Source organism: Mobula hypostoma, chromosome 2 (assembly GCF_963921235.1).
Source record: "Mobula hypostoma chromosome 2, sMobHyp1.1, whole genome shotgun sequence".
Taxonomy (NCBI): Eukaryota; Metazoa; Chordata; class Chondrichthyes; order Myliobatiformes; family Myliobatidae; genus Mobula; species Mobula hypostoma.
In genome coordinates, this window is record NC_086098.1 from 170700012 (window position 1) to 170713815 (window position 13804).

At 40.5% G+C, this 13804-nt stretch overlaps 1 protein-coding gene across 4 annotated transcripts in view; it reads right to left on the minus strand.

Moving 5' to 3' along the window:
* Positions 1-834: 834 nt before the first annotated feature.
* rbm39a (RNA binding motif protein 39a) overlaps positions 835-13804 on the minus strand; it is a 42293-nt gene continuing 29323 nt past the window's right edge. For all 4 annotated transcript variants that reach the window (XM_063041060.1, XM_063041062.1, XM_063041061.1 and 1 more), the window contains 5 exons: positions 9103-9135; positions 8059-8140; positions 5005-5110; positions 4028-4106; positions 835-2978 (listed from right to left, as the gene is read on the minus strand). In XM_063041060.1, the coding sequence (XP_062897130.1) occupies positions 2878-2978; positions 4028-4106; positions 5005-5110; positions 8059-8140; positions 9103-9135 (401 nt within the window). In that variant the 3' untranslated portion in view covers positions 835-2877. The remainder of the gene's footprint in view (positions 2979-4027; positions 4107-5004; positions 5111-8058; positions 8141-9102; positions 9136-13804) is intronic.

A 13804-nucleotide genomic window follows, 5' to 3' on the forward strand; every position in this document is an offset into this window, starting at 1 on the left:
TAAGCATTAACCTACTTGCTTTAGAAATTTTGAGATAAAACAAGGACACCCATAACAAGTATACTGAAAGACATTAATTCTATTTGTAATCCTAACACAAGATACAAGAGCCTGGAAATCCAGAGCAACATACTCAAAATGCTGGAGGCACTCAGCAGGTAAGGCAATATCTATGGATAGTATTTCTGTTCGAAGGTCAGAGTTCAAGTTCAAATTAAGTTATCAAAGTACACATACATCACCATCTACAAACCCTCAAGATTCATTTTCTTGCAATCACAGTCAATACAAGAGACAAAAGATTGAATACAAGACCACAACCAATGTGCAAAAAAATAAAAGAAATGATAACCAATAAAGAACGAGGTGAAGAGTCCTTGAAAGTGAATCCATAGGTTGTGGGAATAGTTCAGTGACAGGGCAAGAGAAGTTGAGTGAAATTATCCCCTCTGGTTCAAGAGCCAAGTGATTGAGGGGTAATAACTGGTTCTGAACCTGGTGGCGCAGGTCCTTCATAAAGGATGCTGCTTTCTTGTGATGTTTCATGTGGATGTGCTCAATGGTGGAGAGGGCTTTTGTAATGGATACAGCCTTGTTGTCACCTATGATGATAGCATTTTGCCTCCACAGATGCTGCCTGACCCTCAGAGTTCCACCGGCACTTTTTTTTGCTATAGAATCCAATATTTGTTGTCTCTTGGGTCTGCTGAGCTTGGATCGCATTGCCGAAAGCCTGAAAGGTATGAATGCCTATGCAAATGAAAAGATTAAAATGCCCAAGGGAACTTGAATATACCCACTAATATCAGAAACAAAATTCAGATTTTCCCCAAGTGATTTTTCTTTTATTTATTGAATGATTTTGCATTTTTTATACAAAATTTGTACCAATTACAAAATCCTTACTTTTGAATAGAAATACCAGGCTGTTTTTGAATCACACTACAGAAGGGGAAAAAAATTAGGTAATGTTTACACTCTGGAGCTCACAGAGCTTAAAGAAACAGCAAGAAACACCACGCACGGCCAGACAAAATTACTGTTACCCTTGATGCAATTTTTTTAGTGTGCATTTATAAAGACATTGTTATTAACTAACTTTCCAAAGTGTTGTTTTTCCTCCCTGACAGAACACTTTCTATATCAAAGGCAATAACAACTATTAAACTGGCCTAGGGCTCTAAATACATATAATTAAAGACTCTGCTTATGTGTAATTAATATCCAATAGAAGATGCACTGAAAGTGAATATAATTGGCTTTCATCTTATTGACAATTGTTTTAAAAAAAAACAAGAATGAACATGCAATTTATTGAGAAACCCTCAAATTTAAGACAGATTATGTAGTCAACTAATGACAACAACCTCCCAATTCCTTCAATTAGAAACATTGGGTAGTAATATCTCAATTAAGTCCAAGAGGCGAAACTCAGGCTTGAAGCTGTTAGCCGATTCCTTTCAACTTGCTTGATGTTAGGAGAATTTCATTCCTCAGTTAGCACAATTGTGGACTTTATATATTTTGCTCTTACACCCATCTTTATTCAGCCAAATGTTCAGACTTTTATTCAAATGGTAAAATTAAGTTTGTCTGGCCTAGATCCTATGGAAGCACAAGGATAGCACATCACTATATTTACATAAGGAAAGTTCATTCTGGGTGGGGTGGGTGAAAGTGAAGATTAGCATTGACAATGGACCAAATAAGGCAAACTGTATATACAATAAGCTTTAATCTGAAAATGTCAACTAGAGGCCAACTGTACAGAAAGATTATTTAGAACTCCATACCTTTTGCAGTTTGCCATTAATGAATATCCAAACTTTGGTCATAATACTAGCCAAACCTAGTATTAACACTTTCCAGAACTAGGCACGGTGATCTTTAGCCCTAGACCGATACTGATATAGACCACCACTCCAACTAACTTTTGGAATGGTGAGTAGCCAAATCCACAATTGCTACAAATTTAATTTTCTGCACGTTAGCATGAACATCAGCTATGGATTCCTCAATTAAAAATCGTCGGTAATGAGATCACCAGCAACAACTGAAGAAAAAATCTGGTATGGCCACTTTTCCAGTTATTCTTAAGCTTAACTGGGTTTCTGTCTCTCTCGTTCTCTAGATCCCCAGTCTCCAATGTATGTAAACTCATGTCATAACACTCCACATAACTTGCCTTCAGATGGTTTCATGGTCACTCACCCTTATTGAAATTGACTGGAATTCCACATATCAGCAGAACAAATGCAGTGAACGATCAGTGGTCTGAGTATTTACTGTGTGGTCTTTAATTCAACAAGAGCTGCAACCTACCTATTGAAAGATTACCTTTTCCAATAACTCACTTTTATGCAATAAGTATCTTCACAAAATTTATAAACTGATATTTAAAAATGCTCATCCGTGAAGTTCCATCAGAAGAGCACCAAAATCAACAAAATATGTAACTTAAAATGGGTAACAAGAGTGCAGTGCTACCTCTATAGTCTACTTGACTGTAGTAGTCTTATCACAGGAACAACAGAAGTTCAAAACCCCAGGAAAGATGCACACCATCTTTCAATATTGCAGGCTTTCTTCTTTTTTTTCCGATCCGATTATCACTGTTATTGTGTAGTCAAAATGTGGTACACTGCACCAAAATCAAAATAAAACAGCCTTAGGGCATTTGTGTAAATCTACTTCTGCCATTTTATTTTCCTTCCACTAGGGCTTGGCAAGATTGAAAAAAAAACATTTGTCTGAAGTCCACTGGGAGTTGTAAGAGTTTTCCCACAATACTTTCCACTTGTGTCATTTGTACAGGCAACCACTGTGTAATTGTCCACATTCTCCAAGTTGCTTGGAATTTCAATTCCCTTCCAGCTCCTATCGTCTTGCTGGAGTCAGCAGCTGGGTGGTTGTCATCGAGTCTGGGAAGAGGTTGTGGTAGGTTGGAAGTGGCACATACGCTGCGGTGATCATTTTTCCTATGAAAGAAAAGTTACATTCCAGACTTACATTGGCAGCCACTAAGAAATCAATCAGGAAGATGCAGAATTAAATCCTAGTTGGAACAAATTTTGCCTCAAGGTAAATGTTATAGCTCAAACGAAAAGATTCAATTTAGCTGCGACATATTGAAAGGGGCTGCTCCCAAAGTCAGCATTTCACAATATGCAGAGAAATAAAAAGTATAAGCAGGCATCTTACTGGAACTCAAGTATTTCCTTATAAAGCCAAACAGCCCTCATCTATTAACATTGAATTATTTCAACAAGTGAAACTATCCAAGTAACTTACTTAAATGGAAGGGCTGATCTCCCCCACCCCCAAAAAACACACACACACACTAGAACTTACTAACAAGACCAGCCATTGCTATTTAAAGCCTTAATTACACAGCCGAACATTCATTTCAAATGGCACTGAATAATGACCTTTCAATGGGTCGGGAGTCATGTTACAAGTCAGAGCTACCAAAGGACAATCATAGTCTTTCCACAACCATGACAACCATGACTGCTCTTGGCAAATTTTTCTACAGAAGTCATTTGCCATTGCCTTCTTCTGGACAGCATCTTTACCAGACAGGTGACCTCAGAAATTATCAATACTCTTCACAGATTGTCTGCCTGGCGTCGAAGATCGCATAACCAGAACTTGTGATATGCACTAGCTGCTCATATGACCATCCACGACCTGTTCCCATGGCTTCACCGGACCCTGATTGGGGGGCTAAGCAGGTAGTACACCCTGCCCAAGAATGACCTGTAAGCTAGTGGAGGGTAGGAGCACCTTGCACCTCCTTTGGTAGAAGCCCATCTCCACCCCCCCACCCAAAAGGGTAATAGTGAACTAAATGAACGTTCACAACAATAATTTCACCATTACCGATTTTAGCCTTTAATAAATTTAAAATTTCTCAACTATTTGGTGGAATTTCAGCATATGCCTGAAAATTAGTGAAGATCTAAAATGGCTTGAAACAAAAACCGGCCCATATGTTCAATTTTACCATAATTTAAATAATACCTACCAGCAAACCACCTTCCGTGTAAGGCGCCAACGGCTGCAGCAGCAGCAGCAATAGTAGGACATTTCACGTAGACATTTCCCTAAAAATGGAGGGGGAAAAATCTGTTTGAAAGCCTTGACAAAGTATATTTGCATTAAACCATTAACAAGTATATGCTTTAGGTCAGTAATACAGCAAAAAAACAAGACTGGCTCACCAAATCTGTGCTGTCAAGCACTTTATTATGCTAATTCTAGCCAGTGTGTGGGTGAAATGATTGAATTCACTGTAGATTCAACCATTCAACTACACTAAGCTTTCTACTTTGGCTAATTTACCTGGCATTTCACATCTTTGTATTCTGGAGGAAACTGGAGTACCCAGAGGAACCCCAAAGTCACAAAGGGAAAATACAAACTGCACACAAGGTTATGACAGCCCAACTTATGTATAGCCAATACACACAAATGAGTGGGAGACAGTGGGACAGATTAGCCTGTTGTTGTGCTGTAACTTGATAACTGAGTATCTTGGTTTAATTACACATTGCCCCTGGGCGCCTAAAGTTTTCATTTTAAACATATTGCCAGGTGGCCACATTTCTGACCTGCAAATTGTCCAGGTTATGACCAGCTTTCAGAAATGGAATCATGTTATAACCTGGAGAGGACTTGTGTATCAAAAAAGAAAAATACTTTGGAAGGCAGGAGGTACAAAATTGGGATTAGATGTACACTACGAAATCCTGGAATTTCAAAGTGAAAAAGGTCTTCTAGTTCACTGTAGTGTAAAAGGATCTGCTCAGTCTAGTGCTTACTAAAAGCATGTTGGTAGAAAAGGTGTGGCATGTTCCTTTCAAAATGGATTTCTAATATCCCTATTTCATTCCCTGCAGTTAACCATTGGTCCTTCAGCGGTACCACTCACAGGAATTTCACAACAGAACAAAATGCAGAAAGCCTTTGCAACAGAAAACCTAACAAGGAAAGACTACTCACCTGGGGTGAATTTTTATCCACAAATATGTGAATTACTCCTCCATGCTTATTGCATTCTTCAATTACATCATCTCTGATTTCTTGGTCCCAAGCTGGATCATCTTCCCTTTATAAAGAAATTATTCCTATTAAAGTGTGCAACTCCACAATGAATAGCTGCATTAAAACCTACAAATATCTTTATATTTAAAAGAATACATTCTCAGTTGTTTCTGGTCTTACATTTCCATAATCATGTCACAATACTGCAACTGGAATAGGTGGATAGATCGCACATATAGGAATTCAATTGTCTTTTATTTGCCTCTACTGGCAATTGTCAGGAAAAACAACAACTGCTTCTTTGGGTCTTTGACAGTGAAGTTAATCAAGTGGTTGTCAACAGAACTAAGCTCAACATCCACACACATTAAGGAAAAGGAAAATAAAGTAAGGATTATCAAAGCAATCATTTCCACTTATGTAATGGTATTAGACTGTTTTCTCATGCAGTTTCATAATTAAATGCTTTTCCAAACAAAAGGGATGCAGAACAATACTGTTTAATGTTTAATAACAGGGATAGATGAAAAACTGACAGGATTCTGCTTCCTTGTCCTTCACTGGACTGCTAATTTTAAAGAACACCAGCTAGAACTGCCAACATTGGGTGAATGAAAGAAAGAGTGGTGTCTATCTATACAATGGTTATCACCAAACTGAAATAAAAATCACCCAGGAAACCATACTGATTGCATCCATAGATCTATACTACATTACAATTTCAGCCTCACAAAGACTGCATACACTCCCACAACCAAATCAAGCCAAAGTAAACTAGTTGACCATCTCTATTTCCCCCCTGTCTATTTTCTGGCTTGATTGAATTCTTATTCAATCTTCCAATTCCAAGAAACCTAATTATACTTAACAAACTTATAAAACAGTTTTAAGGTGCTTGGAAGTAGGTACAAGGGGGATGTCAGAGGCAAGTTTTTCCGTTGGTGGGTATGTGGAATGCACTGCCAACGACAGTTGTAGAGGCAGATACAATAGGGTCTTTTAAGAGACTCTTAGATAGGTATATGGAGCTTAGAAAAATAGAGCTGTGCAGTAGGGAAATTCTAGGCAGTTTTTAAGAGTAGGTTATATGGTCAACACAACATTGTGGGCTGAAGGGCCTGTAATGTGCCGTAAATTTCTATGTTTCTATGACACTACATCTGTTACTTTCTGAAAATCCAAATATGCATAAATAGAAGCAAGCCTTTTCCATCATTCAACAAAAGCATCACTGATCATTTACTTCAGCATCACTAACCCATTACATTAACACACCAATTATCAAGCTCTACTTTGATTCTTATCTGTGAAGTTAAATATTCAGTCTGCAATCTAGAAATTGGCTTGCATAAAATGCATCCTGTTGAAGGGATAAATTCAATAACATTCAGTGTTTAGGAGAGGCGTCATTCTAACTAAAATATGCATGTTTTATTTTTAAAATTCTGAGGCATTTATCACAACAAAAACTGGTTTCTGCAAAGATCCTCACAGCTAGATTTCAACCTCATCAGCCATTGTAAATGTGTTACTTCACACCTTTACTATATATGCAGTAAATCTGAGGGATCTTGGGGTCCATGCTGATAGGACACTCAAAGCTGCTGTGCAGGCTGATAGTGTTAAGAAGGCATATGGTGTGTTGGTATTCATCAACCATCGGACTGAGTTCAAGAGCCGTGAGGTAATGTTACAGCCATGCAAGACCTTGGTCAGACCCCACTCGGAATACTGTGTTCAGTGGTCACCTCATTACAAGAAGGATGTGGATACTATAGAAAGACTGTACTTTGCCTTTTCTCCTTGGAGCGACAGAGGATGAGAGATGACCTGATAAGAGATGCACAAGATGATGAGGGTCACTGATCGCGTGGATAGCCAGAGGCTTGTTCCCAGGGCTGAAATGGCTAACTCTAGGGGGCATAGTTTTAAGGTGCTTGGAAATGGGTACCGAGGGTATGTCGGGGGGGGGGGGGGGAGAAGAGAGCTGGTCTTTTAAGAGCATCTTAGATAGGTACATAGTGCTTAGAAAAATAGAGGGCTATGCGCCAAGGAATTCTAGGCAGTCTCTAGAGTAGGTTACATGGTCGGCACAACGCTGTAGGGCAAAGGGCCTGTAATGTGCTGTAACTTTCTATGTTCTAAATGCAATTTATCTAATTACATGGACCTATGCAATCATGAACTAGGAATCATTTTCTTTCTACGGGCTGTACAAGACGATACTTCATTCCAATGGTGAGTACAGAAAAAAAATTCCCTTGAAAAGTAGAAGGCATGTCAATTCTCAGACCATAAGACCATCATGACTGATTTATTTCCCTGCCCCAATCTCCCGACTTCTCCCTGTATCCTTTCATACCCTGACTAATCAAGAATCTATCAACCTCTGCCTTAAATATGTCCAATAACTTGGCCTCCACAATTGCCTGTGGCAATGAATTCCACAGATTCACCACTCTAGCTAAAGAAATTCATCATCACTGTTCTAAATGGATGTCCCTCTATTCTGAGGCTATGTTCTCCAGTCTTAGACTTCCCCCACCATAGGGAGCATCCTCTCAACATCCACTCTATTGAAGCATTTCAACATCCAATAAGAATTGATGATGTAATATGACAAATAAGAGAAAATCTGCAGATGCTGGAAACCAAAGTAATGCACACAAAATGCTGGAGGAACTTAGCAGGCCAGGCAGCAACTATGGAACTACGGAAGAGAGGAAACTGTTGATGTTGCAGGTTGAAGACCGTTCATCAGGACAGATTTTCAGCATCTGCAGATTTTCTCTTGTTTGTGACGTAACTACTGCTGTGAAGTCTCTTCCAGGGATGCCTACCCTGAAGTTCAACTCTTCCTTTCAACGGGAGTTCAGTGAAACCCTCACTCACCGCAAAATCTGCTCCTCATATGAGAAGCCTTTTCATGAACCTCCTTTAAACCCTCTCTTGGTAATACATATTGGTCTTATGTTTTGAGAAAATTTTCAGGAAAGTAAACCAGCAACTTACGATTGTGGGTTAAACATGTTGGACAGCTGGAAACACTGTGTTGCTATTGGTGGGGCATTCACCGTCACAGGAGGATTCAGCGCTGAAATAATAACATTAAAATCCTTAAAAATGTACCGTAGAGCATGTTTACTCCATAATATGCAGCTTGCATCACTTCACATTGAAATTATGAACCTTGACACAATAATGCATATGTTTGTACAGAGATATCTAATATTCTTAAGAGATGACAAAATTCTACATATTTCGTAACACGATTTGACACGCCCAAAGTCCTCTGAACCTATTATTGATACGATTACTCAATCTTTAGCCTCCTTAAAAGCTCGTTCCCAAAGCATGTTCAACAGAAAGCTGCAACAAGTCTATCATATTTTTGCCATTGAATGCCTTAGAACTCAAACTCTAGTGTATAATCAAATTGTAATAGTTAAAAGTAACCACCCTATTTCTCCCACATGCAAAATCTTGCAGCTTAATTTGAACCGTTTCTGAAGTAACTCACATTCCAAATAGTCAAAAGTTCCAGAATAATAAATTAAACAAGAAAAATTTCAAATTTAGTAAGTGCCCATCACTACATCAGACATCTCTAATCTGAGACTCAGCCACATTCTTGAAGCGTGGTCATTACTGTATTGCAGTTAACACAACACCCGCTACATACAGTGAAGTCCCAAATGGCATTAAAATGAATCTGTTAGAAATATTAAACACCTTATAAACATCAAGTGCTCATACCATGTCATGTGGTGCAGATATTTAGGGTTCTAGCTTAATACAAATTAAGGAGAGTTAACTTACAGGCTGAGAAATGGGTTAAAGAGATCCCAGTTCCGTGGAAAAAATCCAAAAAGTTTGTTGGTTTTGCTTTACGCTTTTCTCTCGTGCCCTATCCAACAATGTTTCAAGCACCAAAAATGTAATTCAGTATCTAGACAGTCCTTAGGGATATCCTGAGGAATTATACCCAAATTGTAATTCTTCTGTTTAACAAATAAGAGATTACACCAAATTCCCAGATAAAACCACTTCTCTTACCTTCAGTCTGCTGGATAATTCTGGTCTGTAAATCTATGATAAAGCAGAAGAGACAATTATTAAATCCTCTCTCAAACAATGTAAAAACCTTTGTTCAATTAGCCTTCCAACTATAAAATTTGTCACAGTACAAAATTTATTTAGAGATACAATACAGTAACAGGTCCTCTTGGCCCAACAAGCCTGCCCCATCCAATTACAACCATGTGACCAATTAAACTACTAACAATTACATCTTTGGAAGAAACTAACAGCATCCAGAGACAACTAACGGAGAGAACAAAAATGGAACTAAACTTGGGTCGGTGACACATTAACAGTGTCACGCTAACCACTACCTACTGTGCCACCCATAACTGGGAATGAGGAGATTTGATAGGTCACTAAACTGATGTAAATTTCTACAGATGTACAATGTACAAGATGGCAGCATCCATCAAAAACTGTTTTTGAGATTTTTACATCATGTTCTTGTCTATGTCCTGCCCCGGCAGTAGAACTTGACCAGAGAGGGTGGCGTAATGGTACACAAATGCAAAGGAGTGAACCAGAGTACTAAAGTGACTGAACCTTCTGAGGATTCATAGCACAAGGTTAAACTTGGGCAAGGAAGCCTTTTTCAGATTTCCACCAACTGTCCTTTCTTCATCCACTTTGACTATCATTTTAAAGTAGCAATGAGAATTACTATCACGAGCATATGCTGTGAAGTGTGCTTTGCAGCAGCAGTAAATTGCAATACATAATGAAAACTATAAATTCTAATATATATGTATAAAAAATGTCAACTGAAATTGGTGCAAAAAGAGAGGAAAGTAAAACACCAAGGTAGTGTTCTTGGGTTGATTGTCCAGTCAGAAATTCGATGGCAGGGGGAAACATTGCTCAAACCTTAAACGTTGAGTATTTGTCTTCAGGCTCTTGTACCTTCTTCTCCAATGGTACCAATGAGAAGCAGGCATCTCCTGGATGGATGCTGCTTTTTGAAGCATCCCCTTTTAAAGACATCCTGGAAGTTGGGAAAAGCTAGTTTTCATGATGGAGCTGGCAAAGCTTACAACTTCCTGCATTTTTTTCCCGATCCTGTGCAGCGGTCCCTTCCTACCAGGTGGTGATGCAGCCGGCTTAAAAGTTCTTCACTATACATCTATAGAAATTTGTAAATACCTTTGATGATATACCAATACTCCTCAAACTCTTAATGAAATATAGCTGCTGTCATGCCTTTCTTTTAATTGCATCAATGTTGGGCCCAGGATAGATCTTCAAAGATATTGACAGGAATTTGACACTGTTCACACTTTCCACTTCTGATCCCTTGATGAGGACTGGTGCGTGTTGCCTCAACTTCCTTTTCCTGAAGTCCACAATCAATTCCTTGGACTTACTGACCTTGAGTGCAAGGCTGTTACTGTGACACCACTCAATCAGCTGATCTATCTCACTCCTGTATGCCCCCTCATTACCATCTTAAATTCTGCCAACAATAGTTGTGTCATCGGCAAATTTATAGTTGGCGTTTGAGCAGTGCCTAGCCACATAATTGTAGAGCACTGGGACAAGCATGCATCCTTCAGGTGCACCAGTGTTGACAGTCAGTGAGGAGATGTCATTTCTGATCCACCAAGACTGTGGTCTCCAGGTGAGGAAATCAATGATCCAGTTGCTAAGGGAGGTAGAGTCCTAGGTTTTGAAGCTTGGTGATTAGAACCGAGAATACGATTGTGTAGAACAGGGGTCCCCAACCTTTTTCGCACTGCGGACCGGTTTCATATTCACAATATTCTTGCGGACCGGAGGTAGGGTTGACAACGGACAAGAGTAGCAGTCAAATACGTTGGGTTTACCCCGACGAAGGCCACAATGACCATGAAGCCTTGCGCGGACACCGGTGAACATGCATGACTTGCGCATGTGTGTACATGCCAATTTTTTCCTACAAATCGTTTTTGGCGATTCTGTTGGGGGGGGGGTGTTAATCACGACCGGAATATAGGTGATAAGTGACTAATACACTCAATTTCGTCTCTGAAAGGGTTTATCTAACAAATTTAATATTAAACACACAGCGCATATTTTCCTCGCATGAATATAGCGATAAGTCAATTATCAGGGGAGGACAAGGGAGCTTGAAGAAAGTGTTGAACGAGCTTCCAGTAGAAGTGGTAGAGGTAGGTTCGATATTATCATTTAAAGTAAAATTGGATAGGTATATGGACAGGAAAGGAATGGAGGGTTATGGGCTGAGTGCAGGTCAGTGGGACTAGATGAGAGTAGCGTTCGGCACGGACTAGAAGGGCAGAGATCACCTGTTTCCATGCTGTAATTGTTATATGGTTATATAAGTCAATAGCATAACATTTTAAGTAATGTTTGTATATCAAACACGCAGCACATATTTTCCCCGTATGAACATATAAAATCATTGCAACACACCAATATCACTGAATCAATGGGAGCCCTGGGCTTGTTTTCCTGCAACAAGACTGTCCCATCGAGGGGTGATGGGAAGACAACGATACTCGAACGGGGTTCCTTATGTCCAATCTATTCCGCAATTTAGTTTTCGTTGCATTCATTGCAGAGATATGTTGGAAATGGAAGCAATGTTTACAGTGCTTTCGTGGCTATCTCAAGGATACCTAGCCTTGACTTTGATTCGGAATGCCGGCAGAGATGTTATGTCAAACATACTTTTCAGCCCGATGTCATTTGCAAGCTCGAGGAGTTGATCTTCTTCCCGCGCTGACATGGATGACGCGCGGGTAATGACCTCGCATGCGTAATGGCTCAACAGTGGGCGTGACAGGGAATGAGGAAAGGCGCAGCTGACTCATATCGCCAAATCATATCGTTTCCTCACGCTTTGTGGCCCGGTGGTTGGGGACCACTGGTGCACAACACAGAGATGCAGTCAATAAACAGCAGCTGATGTAGGTATTACAATTGTCCAGGTGATCCAAGGCCAAGTGGATAGTCAGTGTGATTAGCTGGAATCACCCAAATTAATGGATATCCTGTAGCGGTATGCTACACTCAGCGCTAGAATAACGACACGTAGTCGGTGAGTTGGAGTTGCGACAGAAGAGATTTATTCAAACTTCGCGGCCTCCTTTAAAGCCTTCCCGTTCCCGCCCTCCCCAGGCGGGACTGCTGTGGGGAATACATATTCCCAGACCCTTTCCGTGCACGGAGTTTTCCCCCTGCTGGTGAAGATGGCCTGGCGCCCTTTTTGGGGCCGGCCTCTCTGCCAGCGCGCGCCGTTTTGTGAGCCGGTTCGTGTGCGCTGGAAAGTGGGTTGCCACAATCCAACATTTTTCCTTGAGACCATAAGAATTTGGGACAACTCTTGGCCATACTCACTCTTGAAACTGTTTCACTATGCTATGCGATCTTGTTTGATACCTTTTGTCCACTTTCCCATCCTACTCCCAAAACCTCTAAATGCCTATATACACTATCCAGCAGAACAACCACCTGATGTTGAGATTCCAAAAGGAATGGATCTGAACAAAACTCTGAGGTCCTGTCGTAAAATTGCAGCAAATGGTCAAACTCATAGCAAAAGATAATCTCTGAACATCTCCATCCTTAACGAAGACAGTGCGAACAGTAAACACAAAACCAATAATGTCAAGTGGGTGATCTTTTCCAAAGACCCCATAATCACTGAAACAAACCTTTCGCATTTGGACTGATTTAATGTGATACAGGTGTCCCCCGCTTTTCAAAAGTTCGCTTTACGAAACCTCACTGTTACGAGAAATCTACATTAGTACCCTGTTTTCGCTTTCAGAAGGTGCTTTCACTGTTATGAAGAAAGGCAGCGCGTGCCCCGAGCAGCCGCTCGGCCCTGGATTTGGAATGGCATTGCTTAAACACAAGCCTGTGAGCAGCCCTTTGCAAGATGAGTTCTAAGGTGTCGGAAAAGCCTGAAAGAGCTCATAAGGGTGTTACACTTAGCGTTAAACTAGACATAATTAAGCGTCTCGATCATGGTGAACGAAGCAAGGACAAAGTGAGTTTGGCTTGTGGAAGCTGACGAAGATGATGTTGAAGAGGTTTTGGCATCCCATGACCAAGAACTGATAGATGAAGAGCTGATGCAATTGGAAGAGGAAAGGATAACAATCGAAACCGAATTCAACCGAATGCAGAAAGTGAAGCAACTGCTTGAGATTTTCGCTGCAATGATAAAGTACGACTTTAATTTTTAAAGGGTACGTCGGTTTAGGGGATATTTGCAGGGTGTTTTGAGTCTTACAAAGAACTGTGTGATATAAAAATGCTCAAGGCTCAGCAGTCAAGCAAGCCTTCCACATTAGCCACAGCAGATGACGAACCTCCACCTTCCACATCAAGGCGGGCAGTCATAGAAGATGATGAGCTGCCTGCCCTGATCGACGATGAGATGACACCCCCATGTCCCACCACCCCGACCCCCAGGCCCCGGACAGATACTGTACCGATTCACGGAGAATGCAGGGGTAGCCAGGAGGCACACACCACATCTTTAAGAAAAAAGCTGAAATAAACACGCTAATTAACTAGGTGCCACCTAGCACGTAATTGTCGGCCCAGATCAGTGCCGATGCAATCGGCAATTGCCTCTGATCTGCGTCGACATTTACTCACCCGGCAGCACCTAATTAATTAGTATGTTTATTTCGGTTTTTTTCTTAATGACGTGCTGTGTGCCCCC